The sequence below is a fragment of the Watersipora subatra genome, chromosome 5 (assembly GCF_963576615.1).
Source record: "Watersipora subatra chromosome 5, tzWatSuba1.1, whole genome shotgun sequence".
Taxonomy (NCBI): Eukaryota; Metazoa; Bryozoa; class Gymnolaemata; order Cheilostomatida; family Watersiporidae; genus Watersipora; species Watersipora subatra.
In genome coordinates this window covers 38,012,211-38,025,557 of record NC_088712.1, presented here as the reverse complement: position 1 = coordinate 38,025,557, position 13,347 = coordinate 38,012,211, and the positions used below count along the sequence as shown (strand labels likewise).

Here is a 13,347-nt window from a genome sequence, read left to right as displayed (position 1 = left end):
ATTATAATGTTACATTTTATTGCATACGGTAAAATTTAGGTCGGTGTTTGTTACTTTGTAACCGTAGATGGTAAATTTGAACAATTAAAAACATATTTTTTCATTTTAATATACTGTTTTTTAAAGGTTTTTCAGAGGATGGGAACAGATTACCTTGTATTTAGTTATTTATTTAGAAAATATTGATTTGAAACACAGAACTGACATACGAGATCAGTACCGAAGCACATTTAAAGATGTGGTTGCGTCAAATTTGAGTTGATTTTAAAAGAAACTATTCTCCTTTGTCTATCAGTTGATATGTTGTTTGTTGTGTTAGGCGATCTCATTGTCAAGATATTTGAAGATTAAAATTGAAAAAATTTGATCGCGATAAAACGCTCAGGCCAAAAAACATGCCAAGACTTTCCCAAAATGATGTAACGCGTGATACAACCTGTCTCCATCTCTCGTATTCATATCGGCTATTGCGATAAAGGTCTAGTCCTACACAGCTCTATTGGCATATATTTTATCTTGTACTTGCTCGTGTTGGCGAGAATAGAATTTTAACTCCAGCTACAGATATATTATTACCAAATGCCTCAAAGGCCTCAAACAAGGGAAATTAAAAACTTGTCATATTAGCTTCTTCTAAATGCTGTGTAAACATCTTAGTACCGACTACCAATTCTACCGGTCTATGGTAATTCTGTCAAGCAAACTATGTAGAACAAGCTCTTTGTATCGGCACAGTTCCACCGCTACCCACACTAACGATATACAGTCTCCTAAAGTTCCGCCCACATTATGCCCGTCGCCTATCCTGGGAGTGGGGCTGTATATCATTGCCCACACCGAAAACTAGTTTCTTACTACCGTAAGTAAAATAAGCAAGCTGAGTCTTTGAAATGTGGCGAAACCTACTACATCCCTGAAAGTCATAAACATTGTATAGTCGACTGTCAACGTTATCGAGTCATTATTGGTATCAATGTGTAGAAAAAATTCACTGGTCACATTTGATTAGTTGATTCAAGTACTAAACAAATGGTCGAGCTATGCAAAATGCCTGTCCATTCAGCTCTGATTGCATTTCATAAATCCATCTATCAGAAATGATTTACACACAGGTGTCAACATGGCTATGATGCATTCAATGTTCTGCAAAACATGTTTTGCATTGTCTTCAACAATATTTTTTTATTATTTAGTTTTTACAAGCAAAAGAATTGTCATCTCGGCATAAATCTTTTATTAAAAATATCCATCAAGTCGTGGCCACTCAAATGGTTTCAGCTGATACAATAAGACAAATTCATCTACTGCAGCAAACTCAAACAAAACATCTTGGTTATTCAACACACATTCACGACTCTCTTTCCCATTTATGGCAGTTTCCACACTGACAAAGCTGCTTCGGCTGGTGGGACCACATAATCATCCTGTAATCAATAAAACAAATGCAATAAATATATGTCATTCATAGATATGTCGTTCTAACGGATATTTACTGAAAGCTTTTAAATTGGGAGTTAGATAGAGTGCGAGTGTAATTTTAAAAATAAATAAATGTTTAACAAAAGCATAAGTACACCAAGCCAACGATTCGAAGCTTTGGTTCTGGAAGTTAAATATGTGCATTCATCAATCGATTTTCTTCATTTTATACAAGTGAGAAGTGAACATTTAAAGTCAAATCATAAATCTAATTTACTAGATGAAACTGCCACAGAAAATTTAAAGCGAATATAGCTCGGTGAAACAATAAAAAATTATGAAACAATGATTAGTGATAGCAAAAAGTTATAATTTTATTAATTAGTACATGTATTAATAAGTACTAAAAATATTACCTTTAGTATATTCATCAATCTAAGCCATTGTAATGCTAGATGGTATGGATTAAAAAAAACCGTCAAGAACTCACTGTACATACGTATCTCATACGCGCAGGAAATTACATTATAACCTCAAACAGGGAAATATAATCTGAATGTAAACTCAACAGTATATCTATAGGAGACTCAAAGTAAAAGATAAATTTATCTCCATTCTCTTATCTTCCTCCGTAGAACTTAAATCACCTGATGCACAGAAAACTTGTAGTCACCTTCTCAGTAAATTTACAGCAAATTTTACAATTCTGTTGTTCGTCAATAAAATCTGTCGATCGAGTAATTCATTAAAGTAACGATGTTAATTAATTTAGTGAATATCGATGTCCATGCAATTTAATAATAGAATAAATCCCTAAATTTGAGATCATAGATAACGCGTTTTACGAGTGATAACATTTATTACGGCCTATATAAAAATTTCGTGCTGATGATTGGTTAATGAAGCGGCCTTATATTTATCGCTTGTGGACTCTTTTCAGATGTATCACTAGTTACGTCACGAATGAAGCACCCGCTTGAATGCGAGCTGTTTAAAAGATGGCCTCATTCAAATGCATATATCCTGGACTGGATTGGTCTACAAAGACAAAAATGACATCAAATTGTAGCTGATGTTTTAGTCTTTTATTGGTCTTAATTTCATTAAATCGACCATTTTGACGCAACCACATCTTTAAGAAGAACTTACACAAAGACTTGGTATATTTTATCAGAAAGTATCGGTATTTTTTTATCATTTGCAATTGTTTTTTATGCTTGTGTTTGACTGCCAACATGTTTCAATATTAAAATTGATACATCACTTTGATCACGATTGAAATGCTCAGATTAAACGAAAGTGTGATTATGTCTATAGTTGCAAAGAGGCAAACGGAATAGAGACCTGTCAGACTTCAACTTGAATGTAATAGCTGATATCAACTAACGCCACTGTAACAACTAGGGACGTCATTTTGCACGCCTTTTTTCTGAAAGTTATCGAGGTATGGCCGCATTCAGTTATTGTTGTATCCATGGATCTGCATCTACAGCTATAATCTCAAAAACTAGAAGATTTCGCAGATTTTATTGCAAGAGAATGCAGCACTATTAATGGGATGGCCAATCATATAGCTTTATTTCTGACTGATAAAACTCATGTTTTTACTGCAGTCAAACATTTAGATACTAGGGTAATTCATCGAAGGACAGGCTGGAGATAAGATTCCTGTAAGAAACCACTGCAATTAATTCAATTCGGTTAACTTCTTTTTTAATAAATACTACGAATAATTGTACATAGCATCTTAAAAAACATGTGAAAATCTAACGTATCTGTGATAAAAATTATATTTATTCAGTAAAAATGTAATAAATAGGTTTTTATTAAATTACTCTATCTTGAAGACATGCAAAACGAAAGCTGGTTCGGTTGTGCTTATGTTCAGAGAGAAAGAGATAGTGATAAAGATATGTGGCATGAATAACGAGTGTGTATCTGTGCACGTATATCTGTGTGTCTGTGCGCACGTATTGTTGTGCACACATCTGTGCGTGCATAGCTGTGCACGTGTATATGTATGCGCGTATCTGTGCCCGTGTGTCTGTACATGCGTATCCGTGTTAGCATGTTTTCACATTTTTTGTAGATTACATCTACATGTAAACTTCACACGCACATACTACGTATTGGTGTAAATCAAAGCATCAGAGAATGTTATGGTCAAAGATGCAAACAACTAATCAAAATTATTGTCAATTAGTTTTATTATTCAAGTAGATGAAACAAAATAATTCTGTCTTCCATTTCTCCATTTCTCCATTTTTAAAAATCTATTACCCTTAATCCATAAATCTGGAGTTGTTATGACATTTTAACGGTGGTATGGAAAAACAACTCCTTGTTTTCACTGAAGCTTTGCTCACATCCTTGGTGTTCATAGCAATAATCAAGTGAAGCTGATTTCATCAATAGAAAAATAAGTGCATTCGCTTAGCGTTTAGCTTCTTTACTAAAAAGTGTGGTTATTGCATTGGGTTACCTCTATGAGTGAGGGAGTACTTGACTACAACCATCATAGACAGTAGGCATTAGGTTTTGTTATTATATAAAGTGAAATATGCATGTCTATTCTCATAGATGTATCTTCCTGTATAGGTTAACTGCTGTGAGAAAGGTATTGCTCTAATTTGACTAAATGCATCATAGACAGTAGGTATTAGGTTTGATTATTATATAAAGTGAAATACGCATGTCTATTCTCATAGATGTATCTTCGTGTGTGGGTTAACTGCTGTGAGAGAGGTGTAGCGCTAATTTGACTAAATGCATCATAGACAGTAGGTATTAGGTTTGATTATTATATGAAGTGAAATACGCATGTCTATTCTCATAGATGTATCTCCGTGTGTGGGTTAACTGCTGTGAGAGAGGTGTAGCGCTAATTTGACTAAATGCATCATAGACAGTAGGTATTAGGTTTGATTATTATATAAAGTGAAATACGCATGTCTATTCTCATAGATGTATCTTCGTGTGTGGGTTAACTGCTGTGAGAGAGGTGTAGCGCTAATTTGACTAAATGCATCATAGACAGTAGGTATTAGGTTTGATTATTATATGAAGTGAAATACGCATGTCTATTCTCATAGATGTATCTTCATTTATATTTCAGGCCTACTTGAATGGTGACGGACTCGGTCGTGGGAAATGTCTGAGTCTTTTCTTTGTTCTCATGAGAGGAGAATATGATGAACTTCTGACCTTCCCTTTCAAACAGAGAGTGACCTTCACCCTTTTATGTCCGAGTAACTCAGAACTCAACAAGCATGAGACATTTGTTGTGAGTATTGGTGTTGGACAGTATGAAGGAGGTTTAGCTGGTTCAGTACAAACACTGCTGATAGAGTGGTTATTGCTACACTCTGCTGATAGAGTGGTTATTGCTACACTCTGCTGATAGAGTGGTTATTGCTACACTCTGCTGATAGAGTGGTTATTGCTACACTCTGCTGATAGAGTGGTAATTGCTACACTCTGCTGATAGAGTGGTTATTGCTACACTCTGCTGATAGAGTGGTAATTGCTACACTCTGCTGATAGAGTGGTAATTGCTACACTCTGCTGATAGAGTGGTTATTGCTACACTCTGCTGATAGAGTTGTTATTGCTACACTCTGCTGATAGAGTGGTTATTGCTACACTCTGCTGATAGAGTTGTTATTGCTACACTCTGCTGATAGAGTGGTTATTGCTACACTCAGCTGATAAGAGTGGTTATTGCTACACTCTGCTGATAGAGTGGTAATTGCTACACTCTGCTGATAGAGTGGTAATTGCTACACTCTGCTGATAGAGTGGTTATTGCTACACTCAGCTGATAGAGTTGTTATTGCTACACTCAGCTGATAAGAGTGGTTATTGCTACACTCTGCTGATAGAGTTGTTATTGCTACACTCTGCTGATAGAGTGGTTATTGCTACACTCTGCTGATAGAGTTGTTATTGCTACACTCAGCTGATAAGAGTGGTTATTGCTACACTCTGCTGATAGAGTGGTAATTGCTACACTCTGCTGATAGAGTGGTAATTGCTACACTCTGCTGATAGAGTGGTAATTGCTACACTCTGCTGATAGAGTGGTTATTGCTACACTCTGCTGATAGAGTGGTAATTGCTACACTCTGCTGATAGAGTTGTTATTGCTACACTCTGCTGATAGAGTGGTTATTGCTACACTCTGCTGATAGAGTGGTTATTGCTACACTCTGCTGATAGAGTGGTAATTGCTACACTCTGCTGATAGAGTGGTAATTGCTACACTCTGCTGATAGAGTGGTTATTGCTACAGGGAAATGAATGATTAAAAACACAAAATCTTTACTTTAATAATATAATAATGTATGTCCATCTGTCTGAAGCCACTCTAAGAATGGTAGGGAAAAGTATGCAACGCCGTGAATCAAAGTCAGATGTTAGGATTCCCAGCCAAATGTGCTACTATCTACACCACCCGACCACCTTGCTGTATCACTGAATATTTATGCACATAGCTATTACACATGATAATCTCTCGTGGTGCATAGAACTGCCATCGTACTAGTAAACTTTAAACTAAGGAATGGCCACAGAGTTTTTACTAATGAATCGAATAATAATTTGAATAAAATAGTTAAATTATTAATTTTAATAATACGTGAAGTTTTAATTATATTTTAATGACATTCACTGAAGTCTTGAAGTGTAACTTTCTGCACAAATGATATGTAATTTTAATAGCACGGCATACAGTGTACCCTCGGGTTCCAATGAAAACATAGAATAGCTGAATTCTCATCACAGCAAACACATATCTTGAACACCATGGGCCTTTATCACTTCATACAAACTTAATTGATTTGGAATTGTCTAAATGTGAAGACAACTTGTAAATGAGTTTAACTATAGCAGCCAATTATTTATTAGGCATTGAGCTTTTTGATAGTGAAATTTTTTCAATCTAAAATTTTGTAGAAAAATATAAGCAGTTGCTCATATAGAAATAAAACACTTCCCATTTAATGCACAAAAGTATTTGAAAAATGCAGATTTGAATGTCTTTTATTTTCCAAAATCAATTTTCCAGTTGCAGGACAGGAAAGATTACCTTCCTCCACTTTAAATATGCCTCTTCATTGGATTTCTGTTTTATGATTTCTTCACCCTGCAATGTAGAACACGATGATTGTTCACCTTCTCCATGTGCAATATTTTTCGTCATACGATATCAACAAAGATTTTTCTCGAAATTCAAATTCTGTGCTCTGTGTGCTGATTATCGAAATAAAAAATATGCTGATATGTTATTCGCCGAAATCCCTCTAAACATGAATAAAAGTAATACGATGCGTGATCTCGCTCAGTTCAGCATTATTCCTAATTAGTTATTGTGAAAACGAAACCAAAAACAGATGGGGGATAAAATTTTAGTGATGAAAAAGTTGAAGTTCAATAGAATAGTAGCAAATACATACTAAAACTTAGCTTCAAGTATGTGTTTAGTAAATTAAACTTATTTACATTAAATTCAGTGGTATGTTATACGTCTGCCTCAAAGATAAGAACTCTCTATGGTATGCAGTGTGCATAGTACATCGTATTATTTTTATTGCATATCATAACCACTAAATAGACTAAAGTTACGGTATGTAACCATAGTTACCAAATTTAATATATTTTTTGGTACTAATTTTTTATATGTGCAGTGTAGGCACAGAAAATTTTGATGACTTTATCAGGGGTGTTTGCATTAGATATTTACTATGGGTTTCTATACCCTTCTAAACGATATTTTCCCCTTACGATGCCAACTTTGGAATGAATTGAAATTGTATGGCGAGGGTCCACTGTATTGAGATTTTATTTTGTTATTTTCTTAGTTTCAATTAAACCCTCCTTAAAAACAATTTAGTTGAACATTCTAAAGACCACTTCTGCACATTATAGCTAAAACAAAATATAAAAGGCTGTATAATTGTGTTAAGAACTTAAGATCATCTGGTTTGATGATGAAGAACAGCTATGCTTATCTACTGCGATTTGATTGGTCAAGGCTAACTAAAATTATTGTTTGAATGTAGCTCCAAAGAAGAGGCATATTTAGACTGGAGGAAGGTAATCTTTCCTGTCCTGCAACTGGAAAGTTTATTTTGCAAATAAAAAACGTTCAAGTCTGCATTTTTCAACACTTTTGCGCAATAAATGGGAAGTGTTTTATTTTTATATTTCTTTCACAAAATTTGAAATGGTGCAAAAAAGATCATTATCATAAAGCTTAATGCCTAATAAATAATTGGCTGCTTTAGTTAAACCCATTTGGAAGTTGTCTTCACATTTAGACAACTCCAAATCAATTAAGTTGGTATGAAGTGATAAAGGCACATTGTGTGGTGTTAAGGATACGTTGCTGCTGATATGAGAATTCAGCTATTTTATGTTTATGTGCTTTCTGGTATCGCTGTCAGGTACTTTCAGGTTTCCACATGAATTCTGTATCCTATACATTCTTGCTGAGGTTATAGTTTATTGAAAATAACGAGCATATGCCAGACAGTTAAGACAGTTGATACACTTTAGCCATTGTTTTTATAATTAAAAATACCTTGTAATCATCTTAAATCGATGATTTTTAAAGAATAATTAGATCAGCATATATTGTCTGCTTCCAAATATAGTAGACACTCGTACAACGTAAACAATCCGTTCCGAGCACATTTACGTTAGAAGGATCTGGTGTTATACGAACAGTAAAATATATGTATATAACCTAGTCCATGCCATGATCTTTCCAAACTCACCCCTATGGTCATAAAGAAAGAAAAACCTAGACAACCTTTTAATTTAATTTGTTGGCTGTATTGTAACTGCAACATTATTAGTTTGCATCAACAACTTTCTCCTTTTTCCGATCAATTTCACTGGTTTTATAGACTATGGTTGCAGTAATTTTACAATAAGTTATCGGAAATGCACATCTTTGACGTTCATTCAAAACGGTTTGTTTATTTTTTCTAGACAGCAAAGTCTTTTCTGCAAAGTAAAACTAATAACAAATATTTTATACGTCTGCAATAAAACAAAACAAAAAAAATCTTGCTACTATCAAAAGAGTGGTGTGTACCTGTTCGTCGTCTATCTGTATCCAGGAGTCAAGGTTAGAATAAAAGGTAACTTTTGATGATACTCCAACTTGTAACATTCAAATTGGTAGATCGTAGTTGTAACACCTGCACCAAACGATGACCTTTAGATATTTATTAACAATTGCGCAGCTGCCTATTCTCTGTTATGTCGACACATCTGACGATCTACCACGACAAACTTGAATGCCATGGAAATTGTATATATAATAGATATAACGCTATATTTATGTCATTTTTTCTCACAAGTGCGGCGAAATATGTTACCTTTCAAATTGAGTTTGAGAATTTGCCCCTACCTGACACTTCACATTTTATGGACTTTTTATGTAGTGTAAAACAAAAGCTTTACATGAATTCTTTTCGTTATCTGGAGTTTATGTTATAAGAGGTCTATGCTATAAGAGCGTCTACTGTATGCCTTTTTCCCTCTCAAGTGCAACAAGAGAGAAAACAATATTTTTAAGGTTAACCATGAGATTTTCTCTTTTGTAAAATGAAGTGAAAACTTTACATAATTTCTTCATGTCCAGTTCACATTTACCTAAACGAAGTAAAAGCTGCTTTGCATGTACTCTTGACCTTTGTAGAGAACTCTCCTTTAGTCTATTTTAGTTCTTTAGTTTTGTTCTTATTTATGTAGGAACAAACTATATAAAACTAGTTTAGACAGTATAAACCACATTCGACGCACAAGTCCCAGCATCTGAATTTTAATGCGTCATGAAATGTAAATGACTGGTGTGTACAGGAGTTGTCCTCTCATTTGAGAACAAAATTTTTCTAGTGAATGCATTACTTGACTTTTAATATTTTGTTTCATGTTTTAATAAGAACTGCTGAGTAGTTTTTTCATCCCACCGGTTTACTAGTACACTTTTCAATGACCATGCTATGCCCTCATTTATGATGAGAGACCATCTTCTTTTCCATATTGTGTTTATGCTCCATCAGTTCTTATATATACTTTAGCCTGACCAAGACAGCTCCTCCTTCAGGAAACCTTTGACAGATATGAACATCGCTTCAGGATGCCCCCAGTTTGCCTTACACAGTGAAGTGGAGTCAAGCAACTTCTTGGTATCTGATAGCATTTATCTGAGAGTCAAGGTGGAACCCGGTGGTGACATCATTCCATAACGATCGTCGGACTTGATCAGATCTAATCAGTCTGCAGAAATAGTCTTCAGTTCTCTGGTTGAGAGCATCTCCATTTCTGTTCGGAAAAACAATCTTTTCATGGTGCATTATAATTCCTTCCATGTGGATGAGAGATTAATACTCATCTTTTCATAATGTTCCCTTTTGTTACATAATCTCTAAATGTCTTTGCAATCATTAATTGTACATGTGTCAAGCTTCATGTTTTTAAAGGTTCAACACAGTTTGTATGTTTTTTTTATAATTAAACTAGTCTGCTTTAGAATCTCGTCTGATATTTGTTCGTTCCTATATTCTGTTTGCAAGTTGTTAATTTATTTTCACGTTCATTTTTATGTGTGTTAATGGAATACTGAAGACGGTGGCTGGCTTCAAACGCTATCACAAGTTTACTCACAACTAACAATTATCTTTAGCTGCTTGTTCATCAGTTTTTTTTTCCTCGCAGAATAAAGGATGTCGTAAGTGAGTGGTTTGTTTTATTTTATCTATTCTTTGTCTTGTCAGTGTTGTAAAAGGCTCTTTGATACGCTTATGGATTATTGCCTGAAAATTGGGCTGATGGTGAGATATTGGCTATCAGTAAAAACTGGACAGACCCCTCCTTGCATTTATACCACTCCTTTAAATTTTATCTCACTTCTCTGTTGTTTTTACATTTGCAATTAAAAAGACAGTTCATTGCAGGCTAGTGTTTCACTTATAGGTTGACTTGCAACAAAATTCACATTACAGTTATTTGGTATCATAAGATTCACCATGTCTTACTCTGTTGTGTAGTAGGTGCAAAATATATGGAAATGTGATTACAAGCTTTTAAAAGCTCAAAAACGAACAGTTAATCGCAGCCACACGAGACTGCCGTAGTTTGGATTCGCTTTCCAAAACGGCACAAATGAGATGCAGTTGTTACAGGATGGTTTCTGTTCACACTTTCATGCAACTTCATTCGTCAAAATATTTTCACAAGTATACTTCACGCATTCAATAAAACCATGTCTATTGTTTTTACGCGTCTATTTTATCGTCATTGTAATGCTGTCACTTTTAGCACTGATATCTTATAACTTACCGTAAAAAATTGTTAAAAACTTTTTAACCTTACCCCGAAGGAGTATATATCATTGTCTGATAATCATGACGAGCCTGTTGGTTACCTGTGATAATCGAAAAGAGCTGCAAAAATTATTTGCGAAGTATTGGGTCACGTGATCAGATTACGACTTGATGCTTGAATAATGCCGAAAGAAAACTGTAAAGTAGCGAGCATCTATATTTGATACGGGGTCTTCGGTAAAACCCGAAGTGTTTGTCATAAACTAGCGCTACGATAAGTTTTACGCTAAGCTTTTTATTGGCCTTTCAATTCACGTGAGAACATATGTGACAAGACGATAACCAAACTGGAATGACTACGTCAGATAAATAAACAGATTCCAATCTACAGCGGCTTTTCGTTTTTGAGCTTTTAAGAGCTGGTAATCACATTTCCACGTATTTGACACCTACAACACAACAGAGTAAGACATGGTGAATCTTTTGATACCAAATAACTGTAATGTGAATTTTGTTGCAAGTCAACCTTTTAAGGTTGAAAATTGAATTTTCAAAATAGGTGATGTGTGATTATCTACATTAACAGCAAACTCAAATCTATAACTAACCCTGGGCCGCCATCTGAATCATTGCAACAGTAGTATTATAAAACTCATGATTGAAGTGATTTTCAAGGTTACTACTTCTGAACAATTTGGTACAATTGCTACTTTGGTACAATATGTGTACAACAATGACTAATCATATACGTCTAGCTCAAAATCAATATGCTGTGAATCTTGGCAATTAATCTATAAAAAAAGTGAAACTGTTGAAAAAGACCAAGTAGAGATGTATCATAAAATTGTAATGCTTATGTTGAGGCCGTAAACATACTTTTTTGATCAGGACCAATATATGCGTATGTCAAGCTATAGCTATTAAAATCTTGGATTAAAAGCTTACTTCATTTGAACTCTCAGTGATTACAACCATAATCTTCCAATCCACACACTTGACCTCTGAGCTTTACAGATCTTATAAATATGCTGCACTTATCATATAGTGTATACCACACACACACACACACGGTGAAAAAGTGCACGCCAAATGTGCACTTTTGATTATTAACTAATATTTCCTTTTGCATTTGTTATGAGCTGAAAAATTTTTTTTTTGCTGACATTACTCATTTTTTTAATTTGTAATTTTTAAATGTGCCGTTTCAATTTCAAATGTGGGTTACACTTCTATTTCCCGCTTTTCGTAAAATTTGATTGCTAAATCGATAAAGGGAAATATTTTTCACATGGAAAATTGTATTGTCTCGAGTAGGAATAGCCTTTACATTCTCTCTTCATTCGGTCATACAAAGTACCAGACAAAGAAGTTTGGATATCTCATTTTTACATTTGTACCAGTATCGAGAGGTACCAGTATTGAGAGGTACCAATATTGTCATTTTCAAAGTTTTGATAGATAGCGACGGCTGGAACAGTAACCTTTTTTATATGCACACATTCTATGCATGAAGTGTTATTAATAATTCAACATATTCAAGATTTTTATTTAGTTTTCTCAGTTCATATTAATTGTACCCTTACCAAATCGATTTTATTGTAATTGTAGCAAAACAGACATAATTTAGCAATTACTTGCTAATTATTTCACATTTACATATTTAAACACTTTTATAGTTGTTTCATGTTGTTTCTTAATTTATTTGACCTATACAAAACATTTTTTTCATGTTATAAAGTTTGAAAGTTACAGTTGTTTGACAAAGTTTAAAAACCTTTACAGTTGTTTTATTTTTCTCTTAATTTATTTAAATTTAACACAACACTTTTCTCATGATATGAAGATTGAAAGTTAGAATGGGAACTATTTTCATATGTTAAATAAAATTAAATTTTCTGTGCAAAGAATCTTATTACCTGGACATTCAACTAGTAGATATATAAGGCACTATAAGACACCATGGTTCAGGCCCGTATTCCCTTGGGCAGCTGGCCGGCTGAGCCGCCCCAACTCTTTAGGAGCTTTCCGCGGCTAAGTACAGTCAAACTCGGATAACTCGCCCTCGAATAAAATGTAACATTTCATCTCAAACACAAGGTTAACTCAAACGGATTTGTTTGGTTCGTTCCCACGAAATGATGAATTGCTTCAGATAACTCGACCTCAACATTATTTATTCGAAAAGTTATTTGCCCAATGGCTATGGAGACGGTTTTTATCACTGTAGAATATCACTTTATTCCAAGCCATAGAGACAAACATCAACTTTTAGTAGTTCTTAGGCATCATTATTATCATCAACCGTGGCAAAACATTCTTGCTAACGACTTTTGTAAAGGTTTGCAAAATATCAAGTTTTACCAAACATCCATTTGGCCATGTCCCATCGAAAGCGTGGAAATCTCCGTATGAACTTAAAATAAAATCGGCAAAATTAATCTTTGTTAAAACGCTCAAAAGAAAAAGATGTCTTTTTTTCTGAGCGTTTCAACTGCGGTCAAGTTTTGCTTATTTTAATTTTAAAACGTCTCGTCAGTCACATCACCCAAAACAAAACAAATCTCAAAAATAGAAAAATGTTGATACTTTCCAA

General features: G+C 34.3%; 1 protein-coding gene across 5 annotated transcripts in view; it reads left to right on the top strand.

Moving 5' to 3' along the window:
* Positions 1-13,347, top strand: part of LOC137396362 (TNF receptor-associated factor 5-like) — a 147,060-nt gene that overhangs the window by 52,459 nt on the left and 81,254 nt on the right. For 4 of the 5 annotated variants that reach the window (XM_068082603.1, XM_068082605.1, XM_068082602.1 and 1 more), the window contains 2 exons: positions 4,535-4,702; positions 9,510-10,167. In XM_068082603.1, the coding sequence (XP_067938704.1) occupies positions 4,535-4,702; positions 9,510-9,677 (336 nt within the window). In that variant the 3' untranslated portion in view covers positions 9,678-10,167. Of the gene's footprint in view, positions 1-4,534; positions 4,703-9,509; positions 10,168-13,347 lie in introns of those variants that run through there. The other variant, XR_010978543.1, reaches the window with a different exon arrangement.